The sequence below is a fragment of the Gopherus evgoodei genome, chromosome 7 (genome assembly GCF_007399415.2).
Source record: "Gopherus evgoodei ecotype Sinaloan lineage chromosome 7, rGopEvg1_v1.p, whole genome shotgun sequence".
NCBI classification, from domain to species: domain Eukaryota; kingdom Metazoa; phylum Chordata; order Testudines; family Testudinidae; genus Gopherus; species Gopherus evgoodei.
The window spans coordinates 12,465,838-12,476,735 of NC_044328.1; the positions used below are offsets into that span (position 1 = coordinate 12,465,838).

The 10,898-nt window shown below is 45.2% G+C and overlaps 1 protein-coding gene across 1 annotated transcript; it reads left to right on the forward strand.

Annotated features, from left to right (window-relative positions):
* The first annotated feature begins 1,414 nt into the window (after positions 1–1,414).
* Positions 1,415–4,463, forward strand: ADRB1 (adrenoceptor beta 1). The gene has a single exon (XM_030569462.1). The coding sequence runs from the start codon at positions 1,471–1,473 to the stop codon at positions 2,764–2,766; it is 1,296 nt and encodes a 431-aa protein (XP_030425322.1). The 5' UTR covers positions 1,415–1,470; the 3' UTR covers positions 2,767–4,463.
* Positions 4,464–10,898: the final 6,435 nt, after the last annotated feature.

Here is a 10,898-nt window from a genome sequence, read left to right on the forward strand (position 1 = left end):
CTCCCCACCCCCAGGCATGGGGAGCCCTACAGTACCTCCCCACCCTAGCTCACCTCTGCTCCGCCTCCTCTCTGAGCACGCTGTTCTGCTCTAATTCTCCTCCCAGGCTTGCGGCGCCAAACAGCTGACTGCGCAGTGGAACCCCGGGGCTGCCAGCTGCGGCGCACTGACGCGGGGGAACTCCTGGGCTGCTGGCGGTGGCATGCTGACCCAGGGGAACCCCTGGCTTGCCAGTGGCAGCTCAGACTCCCTCTTCTTCCCAGGGCAGCGGCTGCTCAAACACTTAAAAAAAAAACTTGGAGGACGCTTCTTCTTGGTGCCCCCAAATCTTGGCACCCTCAGCAACCGCCTCATCCACCTAAATGGTAGCACCGGCCCTGCTGCTACCACTGAGAACCATTGTCTTTGGAAACCCCCTTCAGGGAGTTGGCGGCTGCTATCAAATCCCCCCCTCACTCTGCTCTTCTGCAGACTAAATAACCCCAGTTCCCTCAGCCTCTCCTCATAAGTCACATGCCCCAGCCCCCTAATCATGAGGCTCTAACCAGCTGTATATTATAGCTAAACACAGACAGCACTTTTTTTCTAGCCTGGCTTCATGTAAACTAATAGTGGGTAAATAAAACCAAACAAAGGTGCTCCTGAATTATGCTCTCGAATTAGGCTACTTTCAGTGGTTCCATTTTAAAGTGCGAGAATCGCAGCCCTGCAACTACACATGATCCTTTATTAACACATCAGTTACTTTGCAAGCTTGACAGGAGCCTTTCCTTCTCTCATTAACATATTGCATCCTAATTAGCTCGCTGGGATTGCGGGTGCCGGCCAGGGGACTAGCTACAGATGGTATCCTCTACCTACCCCTTGGTAGGGTGACCAGACAGCACATGTGAAAAATCAGGACGGGGGGGTCAGAGAAGCCTATATAAGGAAAAGCCCCCCAAATCGGGACACCTGGTCACCCTACCCCTTGGTGTACGCACGGCAGGGGGCTGACCAGAGCAGCACAGGACAGAGGGAGGAAGCGGTGCCGTGCGGGGAAATCTTTACAAGAAGTTGCTGCCGGGGCACCGCTTGTAGCTCGCAGTCGGCGCCGCGAACACCCCACAAGCCCGCCCCGGGCTGGGGCAGGCTGATGCACCGGGGCGGTGGGATGGGAGCGAGGTTTGCAGCGAGCCCGGGTCAGACACAGACTCTCCCGCCGCGCCGAGCCCAGCCCGGGGCACGGAGCCGGGGCAGGCCGGGTGGGTGTGGCCGCTGCCCCACGCCATTGGCCGCGCGGCCCGTGACGCGCGGGGGACGGGGCGGGGCGCCGGAGCCCGCCGCGGGGCGCTCAGAAGCATGCTGCAGCCCCGACGCGGCGGCAGCGGCCGGGAGATCGCTCCGGCTGCGGCTGCAGGGAGGGCGGCCCGCCTCGCCTTCATGCCTCCAGCCCGGCGCCGCAGCCGGCTGCCCTGAGCCGCCCCAGCCATGGGAGATGGCTGGCTCGTCTCAGACTGCAACCCCCCCAACCGATCCAGCTCCCCGCCTCCCTTTCCCCCCTGCAGCGCCTCCACCCTGCCCTACCCGCCGGGCAGCAGGCAGCTGCCCCTGGAGCTGCCCTCCCACCAGTGGGCGGTGGGCATGCTGATGACCCTGATGGTGCTGCTGATCGTGGTGGGCAACGTGCTGGTGATCGCGGCCATCGGGCGCACGCAGCGGCTGCAGACCCTCACCAACCTCTTCATCACCTCGCTGGCCTGCGCTGACCTGGTGATGGGCTCGCTGGTGGTGCCCTTTGGGGCCACATTGGTGGTGCGGGGCCGCTGGCTCTGGGGCTCCTTCCTGTGCGAGTGCTGGACCTCGCTGGACGTGCTGTGCGTGACGGCCAGCATCGAGACCCTGTGTGTCATTGCCATCGACCGCTACCTGGCCATCACCTCGCCTTTCCGCTACCAGAGCCTCATGACCAAGGGCCGGGCCAAGGGCATTATCTGCACTGTCTGGGCCATCTCTGCCCTGGTCTCCTTCCTGCCCATCATGATGCATTGGTGGCGGGATGGAGATCCCCAGGCTCTGGATTGCTACCAGAACCCCGACTGCTGCGACTTCGTCACCAACAGGGCCTATGCCATTGCCTCCTCCATTATCTCTTTCTACATCCCCCTGCTCATCATGATCTTCGTGTACATCAGAGTCTACCGGGAGGCCAAGAAGCAGATGAGGAAGATAGACAGGTGCGAGGGCAGGTTTTACTGCAGCCACCCCCAGCCTCCTGCCCCAGCCCAATCCCACCATCAGCCCATCCTGGGCAATGGCAAAACCAGCAGGAGAAGGACCTCCAGGATCCTGGCCTTGAAGGAGCAAAAAGCCCTCAAGACGTTGGGCATCATCATGGGTGTCTTCACGCTCTGTTGGCTCCCCTTCTTCCTGGTCAACGTGGTCAAGGTCTTCAACAGGGACCTGGTGCCAGACCAGCTCTTCGTCTTCTTCAACTGGCTGGGCTATGCCAACTCGGCTTTCAATCCCATCATCTATTGCCGCAGCCCCGACTTCCGCAAGGCCTTCAAGAGGCTGCTCTGCTGCCCCAGGAAAGCTGACAGGAGGCTGCACACCAGTGCTGGGGAGCTCTCCCGATACCCAGGGAGCTTCATCAATACTTTGGGCACCCCCGAGCGCAGCCTAGGAGGGACATGGTCTGATTGCAATGGGGGCACACAGGGAGGCAGTGACTCCAGTCTGGAAGAGAGGAATAGCAAAATTTCCTATTCGGAATCTAAGGTATAAGGATAGGGGGTGTGTTGGGTTTTGGGGGCAGAGGAGTGTGTGCACTGGACACTGAGCATAAAGAAAGACAGGAAGGGAAATGAACAGGAGTGAAAAAGGGGGAAAAAAACCACCAGGAGTCGGGTTAATAAACACCAGACCAAACTAATCTCTCGCTATGGAGAGAATCTGTGTTTACTTAAAATTAAAAGCAGGTGAACTTGTATGCAGCATACCTCATCTGAAGCTAAAGCAAACGGGAGGCCAATGACCACTGAACAAAGGAAATTTAATCAACTGTCTCAAACCTATTTGGATTATTTTTATCTTTCTGTGGGGAGTTCGATGTTAGTGGTTAGGGAAAAGGAAATAAGAAAATAGGTTAAGTTTTTCTGAGAGCTACAGATGCAGAGGGGCCTGATCCTGAAACATTGAAGTATTGGGATTTTGCTGTTGCCGTCGGTGTAGGCAGGGTCAAGCTGTTAACGTTGCTTCAAAGTTTAGGACTGTCAGCTATCCTCGTCCTTACTTCTGGGAGCTGCAGCAGTAGCCCCACACAGAGGAAAAGATCCTGATTTTAATAAGTGCTGACTGCTAAAAATCTCATTGAAGTCTGTGGGCACTGCAGGTGTTCAGCATTTTTACAAATCAGGCTAAAAGTCACTTTTGAAAGTGTATTTGTGTTCTGGTGAGTTTTATTTTAAGCACTTGGTAGCTGGGCTCCCCTGTTATCTAAAGTAGACAAAAATAAAAATAACGTTGAACATTGATATACTTGTATTTTGAACAAACCTCGTCTGCTTTTTTCTTCAGCACCAGCGAACTGGTGACTTTTTGTGCTTATCTTCCCTTGCCAGACAATAGCAATCAGGCTGAGAAACTTCTACCTCAAACTGTGCATATTGTACAGGGGAAATAAAAAAGATGTGTTTATATTAAACAGCTTATTTATGTATCACGATTAGTATTTTCTAAAAAAAACCCACCCCAGTCATTGAGCCTTCTGCAGTTTGTTCATTGTAATTACAGATGAACAGTAAAAATGAATTCCTTGTATCAAAAAAATTACTGCACATTTTTTAAATGGCAACATAGCCATTTTTTGCACAGTGTCAAGAATTGTAAAGTGAATTGAAGATGTTACTTGCACAAAAAGTCGAATTACAAATAAAATGGGGGTTAAATAACATCAAACCTCAGATCTATTTCTGTTCTTGTCTGTTTTGTTACAATTTTACTGAGAGTTACTTTTTTAATATTATTTTATCAAGGTACTGTATATATATCAATATTATAAATTAAAATATCTTAAGCATCTTTTTATTTTTAATGTCCAAGTGCCCACGGGAATCTGCTGTTATTTTAGCACTTGTGTGTCATTTCCATTTTCCTCGTGTGTGTGTTTTATAACGTATTTATACTCTGGTGCAATTTACTACTGTGTAAGTAATCAGTCAATGTGCAATAAATGTCATTGCATCACAAGCAAGTTATGTTCAGTGTTTCTCTATAGGTTCAGAAATGATACCCAGCTAGAGTGAAAGAACAGAGTTTGTTTTGCTTGGAAATATTGGTCAGGTTAACGATACAGTCCTGTCTAATGGCTTTTCCTGACACAATATTGTAAAAAAAAACCAAACCTTCCTAGACCAAATAAGGTTGTGTTCCTGTTACAGTGAGAGCTGCCCACTTCCCTTAAACTAATGGCCAAAACATTAGTGTTTCAAGCCTAATTTTGAAAACATTAGTTTTCTTTAATGATGCCAACTTAGCTGTCCTAATCTTTATTGTTAAGTGTACTGGACTGGGAACCAGGATACCTACTATTCAGAAGTACAAAACTATTTCATTCGATTTGGTTTGAAAGCTGAAAATTGTCTGTCTAATAGAAAGCTTATGCATTGTATTCCATCATGAAGGCAATGATATTCCTGGAATAATTTCATTTCACACAAATGGGGCCTGAACTCTCAAGGACTTTTGCCATTGGCTTCAGGGAGAGCAGGGTCAAGTCCCTGTTCTATATGGGCCAGAACCTATTCCCACTGAAATCTAGGGAGGTCTCCAGAGAGTTCAGGGTATCTAACTGGAGATATAATTTGCAGGCTGTCATGATCTGAAACAATTCCGGACTTTTGTTCTACTGCACTGTAAAAAGACTTTCAAGCAAAATTCACTATGAGTTTGACCCTGCACGCGCTGGAATCAATGAGAGTGTTGCCCTTGTCTTTAATGATTGCAGGATCAGGCCCGCTGAGTGGTTTCAACTCAATGAATCAGATCTAAAGACTGTTGAAGTTAGTGGGGATCTTTTCTGTTGACTTCAATGGGCTTTGGATCAGGCCCTATATCACCCAAGTTAGGTGACTGGTTTAAAAAAAATTTCTGTAGCTTAAACAATTATATATTGTGAATAAAAGAAAGCACATGTGGCCCTTATTTTGTGATGGTATGTTACTCTTAGTAGTAGATTCATTTAGAGCCAGATTCCTACCCTTACTCACAGTGAGTCCTGTCCTACTCACGCTGGTATCTCTGTGAACTTCAGCGGAACTCTGCGTATGAGTTGTGCTGAGAGAGGAAAGGTGGCCGATTCAGATCTTTAATGTGTGTCTTGAACATAGAACTCTGTCACAGCCCAACATTTTTTTATGTTGTTTCATAATGGTGCATTTCATTCAGGTAGCTTAATAAATACTTAACTACTAGAAATTGCTGTGGCAAATAGAGCAGCAAAAAGACAGACTGCTCGATATTGTAAAACACCTCTCTAACGTGATGTGCAGAATTAAAGTGCAGTCGCTTTTAGTGCTAGAACACTCCGAGGTGTAGTGAAGTTAGCAATCAGCAACCTGGGAGAACGTTTTTGAAAGTCATTTCTTCAGGACACAAGCTAAGCCCTAATGTTTAAAATTTCAGGAACTATCTTTTATATCAAGTTCTTTTAATATTACAAGAAGATCATGATTTTTTTTATGCAAGACCAAATTAAAGGGCCTTTAGAAGGTAGTTGTGCCATTGATTTCATTGAGGTTAAGACTTGAACTACAGTTAATAATTCCCCCATAACAAGTGAAATGAGCTACCTAAATGCCAAAGTGAAGCCAGGTTAGCTGCCAGATGAAACATACATTCTATCATCATGGTCTAATAATGTGTATTTAAATCCAAGAATTCAATTCTGCCTTCATTTGTACCCCTGCTATTCCAGAAAAGTCAGTAGAATTGCAAAGGTGTAACTGAGGGCAAAATTTGACTCTAGCAGACTAATATAGGATGTGATGATTTTATACATGACTATTTGCTACGCCACCTTTGCAGAAAAGATTGAGTCTAATGGACTTAGACTCTGATCCAGCAAAAGCAGTTTAGCACATGCTTAACTTTAAGCATCTGAGTAAGCTCACTGAAGTCAATGCATCTGCTCAAGCACTTAAAGTTAAGCTCATAATGAAGTGCTTTGCTGAACTGAGGGCCTTGGATCAGATTTAAGGGCAAACCCTGCTCAGCTCGCTCTCCTTGGGAAAATACATTGGGCCACACTCATCCTTGATTAATGTAATAACTTCAAAGTCACTGGAGTTACATGTAGGATGAATGTTGCCCATTGACTTCAATAGGACCACTTGTGTGAGTAAAGTGATCAGGATTTGGTCATTGTGTTTTGGACACTCAGAAATGACCTGATAGGTAGGTGATAGGTAGATACTGCAGTTTTAAAAACAGGAAGGTCTCTAATTGGCTGAAGTTTTAAACAGTCAGTAAAGATAATCCATCCCACAACCTGAATGGCTGATACCTGACTCACCTAGTCCAGTATAAAAAAGGCAGTGGCCCACTAACCTTACAGACCGAGCGAGACATATGGTGTGCATGTGTGTGAAGACGGGAAGACTGTGGGTTGCTGTCTTAATACAGCTGGTTCTTAGGATTAAAGAAGGAATATGCTCTGAGCAGAGTTACAGCGCAGCTGAGATACTCTGGAGGCAATGAGTCAAACATCCATGATGAATATTTCTTTGAAGCAAACCAGACAGGGATTAACAGTAGGAGCTGCAGTAAGAGCGTACAAACATTCGACTCGCAGCCACACACACACTTGCAGTGAAAAGTTAAGTAACAGAGGAATAGAGACCTGAGGGGAAGGGAGAAGCAGATAAAACAGAAAATCTATTGTAAGAATACGGACTGCATCCGTTATGGCTCAAATTGTCGGGCCAGGATGCCTGAAGAGGCTTCTAAACTTCAGGCACTAAAATAGAAGTGGCCTGTTGGCCAAAGGTGCTGAGCGCCTGTAGCCCTCACTGACTTCCTTGGGAGCTCAGTACTTTTGAAAATTGAGCTACTTCTCTATGGGTATGGAAATGTAAGTCTAGAAGCCTAACTTCAGGCATATGGGTTTGAAAATTTGGGCCTGAGGGTAGTTACTTTTTGCAGGTAAAAAGCATAAGGAAACCAGATCCTGCATTTCTTGTGAATCCAGCATTGCAGACAAGTTAGGAGAGGAGTTGGATTTTTTAAAAGTCGTCAGGTGCCTAAACGTAGGCATCTAATGGAATTTCCGAACGGTCGTAGGTGCCAATGGGAGTTAGGTGCCTAGCCACTTTTGAAAATTCCACTAGGTACCTATCTACATCTTTGGGCACCTAAATAGCTTTGAAAATCAGGCCCAAAGTGTGCATTTCTACTGCACTTTCATCCATGAATTACGTATAGATTTGGTGGTACCTGTACAAACCATTAGTAAGCAGTAATTGCAACTAACTAAATCTGATATGGTAAGTGTGGCCTAAAATGCTTAGAATTAGATCTTTGCGTCGCCCACAGCGTGCAAAGAATTCAACACGATAAGTAGTTTGTTTCTGATAACATGCACTATTTCTGCTGCAAACACCATCTCTTTCATTTGGCATGCAAGTGTATTCAAATATAGAAGACAATTTCCTTATCTTTTTTTTCCAAGTCTTATCTGAAGTTGAAATTTTATTAATAACTTTTAAGCTGTTATTGTGCAAACCTCCCTTGCTCTGCACACTTTCCTAATTTATTATTTCCCATGTGGTAGAATGTACTTACTTCTTCCTCAGTAATATAATAGTGATGGAAACAGTGCAGTCATGAACTAACAGCATAGACATTCTTCAGGCCAAATTCTATCCCTAGCTTTGCTCGTGATATGCTACTGGAGTCAGAATTTGGCCTTTATAATCTAATCTTTTATGAGAGCTACTAAACAATGGCTCCAGAAAGGTCCGTTGTCACCAGCGGTAATCGGGATTTACTAATGAAGCTGGAGCAATTAGTCCCATTAAAACCGTTCAAGGAAAATGTTAGCTGCTAAACCATGGTTAGTGCTGTATACCTCAAATAATGGGTATTTTGTTTGTTGGTCTCTGTTAGGTGATACGATGGAAAATAATTATCCTTTGACTAGCTGCCAGCTTTGTATTATTCAGAAAGGAGAAGACATGTTCTGTTTGAAGGATTATACCTAAAAATAGTTCTGCTACATCAGCCACATCAGCAACTGGCATGAAGTTAATTCCCATGCACACATACACACACCCTCCATGTTATTTCAGTTTCGCTCTTGTCAGTCAAAGTTTTCGGTTTGATTGAAAAAACAGTAATGCAAACTCCTGAAAGAAGGTTAAGCATACTGGCCCGCAGGATTATTTTTGGTATGCATCACTGATTCGCATTCAGAGGATGCCAAATTCCAAACTGTCTAAGGAGGAAGTAAGTATTCTTTGTCTTTCTGTAAATAATCATGGATAACGTAAGAGCAACAGTAGAATTGCTATGATTGCCTTACACAAGAGATCAATTTTATTTTTTTTTACATAGCTGTCCATCTACCTGTTAGTCTAAACAGAAACAGCCATGATAACAACAGGAGCTTCACTCACATAATTCAATAACCTCAGGCTGCTAAACTGTGTCAGAGAAAGTGACAGAGTAGGGAGGGGGAAAGAATAAACAAGATATCGGTTGGCAAAGCCGGAAGGGGAACCTCTCAAGTAACAGTAACAGAGGACATGATAACAGGGCTAGATGTTACATTTTCTTTCCAACATAATGCCCATTATGAAAAAGTCCAATAGATTTTAATAGGGCTGAATCTGTCAGATGCTCAATAGAAATAAAATAGCCTTCTATAGAAATGACTCTAAAAACCTAGAGGATTTTATCTCATCTATATTCTCTAGGCTGGTTAAGCACTTTTCCATAAGAAGATAAACAGCTGGAGCAAACTTCAACACTTCTTAAATGTTCCCCACCTCTAATGCACATTGAAAGAAAAATATCTGAGCCAGATCCTCAGCTAGTGGAAATCACTGGAGCTCGTTTGACCTCCATGAGCTAGAATGACACGGACAACCCCCTTTTTCAGCCATTAGACTCTCGGAGTGGCAGCTGGGAGCATACACATTATCTCATTAAGCAAACTGTTTCAACAAAGCCTTTAATTTCCACAGCCTCTGGATATTTACATTGTTCTTCCTAAAAGCAAGAGTGGCTCATGCTTATGAAACCTAAGGGAGTCTTTCTATTGAATTTCATGGGAATTGGATAATAGCTCACGCTGGGCCTGACTCTGAAGCCATTTCTCACTTTGCACAGTCCCACTAAAGTAAACTGGCCCAATTCTCCAGTGCCTTTCGCCTTGTGTTGTCATTTATACCTGTGCAATAAGGATGTATGAGTGATGCGGCCAGTGTAACTCTGTGGAGAATTCTGACCAGCTGATGTTGTGCACCTGCTTTGCCAGGTATAAATGATTACGCGGGTTACAGGGCAGGTGAGAATCAGGTACTTTGGTAAGACTCCTAGAAGTTATAGCTACTTACTGCTAACACAAGCAACAGAATTGGGCCTGCCTAGAATTGTATCATGTTCGGGTTTGTCATGTAAACTCTCACACGTGTTCCTGGTTCATATTTTTTAACTGACAACAACATACAGACTCACTTTGCAAACCAACATTTGGCTAGCTTATTTTTAACTTTAAAACTTATTAAGTTTTACAGATAGACCCAGCCTGCAGATTCCAGACTTAGGATCTTAACATTGGCAGAACTTTGGGAGGTTCAGATCCAGGGGGTTGGTTTAGGCACTTTTCTGATTAGTTTGATATTCATTGTTAATAATTATGTACCTAGAACTGTAGCGAGTGAAGAGGAAAGCCCAGCAGGCCAACTTCATCCTCCAGCCCTGAACCTTATGCCTGCACTGTCTGTGGCAAGGACAGTCACTTAAGAAATGGACTTTTTAGCCACTTGCAGTGCCGCAGCATGACACCTACAGCCCCCAACTAAAACCTCTCCAGCGCATCATCAAGGATCTACAACCTATCCTGAAGGACGGTCCCTCGCTCTCACAGATCTTGGGAGACAGGCCAGTCCTTGCCTACAGACAACCCCCCAACCTGAAGCAAATACTCACCAGCACTACACACCACACAACAAAACCCCCAACCCAGGAACCAAACCCTGCTATAAACCCCAGTGCCAACTCTGTCCATGTATCTATTTAAGGGACACCATCATAGGACCTAACCACATCAGCCACACCATCCGGGGCTCATTCCCTGCACATCTAACAATATGATATATGCCATCATGTACCAGCAATGCCCCTCTGCCAGGTACATTAGCTGAACCGGACAGTCTCTATGCAAAAGCATAAATGGACACAAATCTGACACCAGGAATCATAACATTCAAAAACCAGTAGGAGAACACTTCAACCTCCCTGGACACTCAGTTACAGACTTAAAAGTGGCAATTCTTCAAGAACAAAAACTTCAAAAACAGACTCCAATGTAAAGCTGCAGAACTGGAATTAATTTGCAAAGTTGATACCATCAGATTAGGCCTGAATAAAGCCTGGGAGTGGTAGGGTCATTACAAAACCTAAACTTAATTCCCCCATTACTAATTTCTTCCTACTGTTACTCACACCTTCTTGTCAACCATCTGTAATGGGTCACTCTCTTACCACTTCAAAAGTTATTTTTCCTCCCTTGATATCCTGCTGTTAATTGATTTATCTCATTAGACTGACTTCACACTTGGTAAAGGATCCCCCATCCTTTTATGTATTTATACCTGCTCCTGTATTTTTCACTTCAGTCTGACGCAGAAAACAGC

What these genes read in the sequence shown, in the direction of transcription:
- ADRB1 (XM_030569462.1), top strand. Translation starts at nt 1,471, where the DNA reads ATGGGAGATGGCTGGCTCGTCTCAGACTGCAACCCCCCCAACCGATCC.